This window comes from Echinococcus granulosus, assembly GCF_000524195.1.
Source record: "Echinococcus granulosus chromosome Unknown EG_S00036, whole genome shotgun sequence".
Taxonomy (NCBI): domain Eukaryota; kingdom Metazoa; phylum Platyhelminthes; class Cestoda; order Cyclophyllidea; family Taeniidae; genus Echinococcus; species Echinococcus granulosus.
In genome coordinates, this window is record NW_020170416.1 from 153,379 (window position 1) to 154,903 (window position 1,525).

General features: G+C 44.1%; 1 protein-coding gene across 1 annotated transcript; it reads right to left on the reverse strand. All coding sequences in view use genetic code 11, as the record gives it.

Annotated features, from left to right (window-relative positions):
• Positions 1 to 5: 5 nt before the first annotated feature.
• On the reverse strand, positions 6 to 1,479 carry EGR_05123 (hypothetical protein; the record flags this gene model as incomplete). Its single annotated transcript, XM_024494372.1, has 4 exons — positions 6 to 28; positions 71 to 250; positions 1,095 to 1,312; positions 1,412 to 1,479. The coding sequence occupies 4 exons, from the start codon at positions 1,477 to 1,479 to the stop codon at positions 6 to 8; spliced, it is 489 nt and encodes a 162-aa protein (XP_024351158.1).
• Between the last annotated feature and the right edge of the window lie 46 nt (positions 1,480 to 1,525).

Sequence of the window (1,525 nt, forward strand, 5' to 3'; positions counted from 1 at the left end):
TTGTTTTACTTTTCTCCGCCTACTTCACCTCAAATGGAATATACCCATCTGTCCTCATTGTCCGACTGACCCTGGAGGGAAAGGAATTCGTGCAGTTGCCTGGACAGTGTCTCCGATCTCTGGCACTCGGCCAGGTAGTCCACAGGCATGATTGTTGTCAACTGATCGATCAGTTGACATGCCCGTTCGAAGCGTTCAACGCGACTTCTTGCTCGAAATCGAAGGTAGTCCGGGGTGCGTGGGTTCAATGCTGAGGTCAAATAGATGAACTTCAGTTGCATAATAAAGCAGAAACCATACTGTAGTCGGAAGGTATTCGCAGTTGCTGTTTCATGATGTTCTACTTTCTCCTAATTTCATACCTCTTCATAGGTGACTGGGTAACTAAAGTGATGGAAGCTCTAATTAGTATTCTTTTGGCTTTTTACCCACGGGTGGATATTTTCTGCGGATGGTTAAAGTTGTAGAAGCACAGCATGGAAGGGCTGGAGCCGTGTCTGCCTGTAATAAGTTCACTACCAGTGGCCCTGTGCTATGAAGCGAGATCAGGTTTCAGCGGGTTATTTGGCTCCTCATTCATGCGCTACCCGTGTGGGGATTTTGCATCAGTGAGTGTAGAATTTAGCGTGATATAACGAATGGATAACATTTGCATAAAAAAGCTGATCACGTATCAAGTGGCAAATACTATGGCAACCTAATGAATGACTAAGGATGGCCATATAACACAGGCCTTATTTACAAAAATTGGGTAAAACTGCAGTAGTCGGCGATGAGTCAAATTTAATCGCAGTGATCATATTTGAAAGCCATTTGTATAATGTAAACAAAATGCAGCTGAACCTCAACGATTATTCCGCTGCATAATGCATTTTTACTCGTCGTAATCTGATTGGATTGACTGGTGCGGCTCAAGGTTATCTCAGCTCTACTCCAACCAGTCACACTCGCGGTGCTCACAAAGATCACCTCCGGCTCTATTCCAAACTCTAATTTAGTTTTGCATTTCATAAAAAATTCACGACTGATCATTTTATGCCAGTATGATTTATTCAGCAATGGAAGAAAAGTGCGTGACCGTCAACCTGACTCACCCTTCAATTGGAGGGCCATGTAAATGAGAGCTGAACGCTCCGGCGTGAGGAAGGGATATTTGGGTCTGAATTTGGAGCACATCGCAAGCGCATTGCGTAGAACATAGGCCACAGTTTGTTCCAAGTAGCCAGGTAGTGGTAATTCGTCTACTGAAATTGACACTTTCATTGGTGGCAATTTATTCGGCAACTTGAGATCGGCATACAGCCAAGGACGACTAGATGCGAGAGCACAACGGTAAAACTCACAGCTACTTCGTGGTTGAATAGTTTACTTTGACTGAGTTGATTTCTTTCAGTTAGATCACCTATGCTACCGGATCTTCCAGTTCTTCTGTCGTGTCGCATTATTAGGAGAATACCTTCTATCCAGTTCAAGGAACATGACTGCTTCGAGAGCGCCAAGAGTGATACTTGAAGCGTCCTGAGTA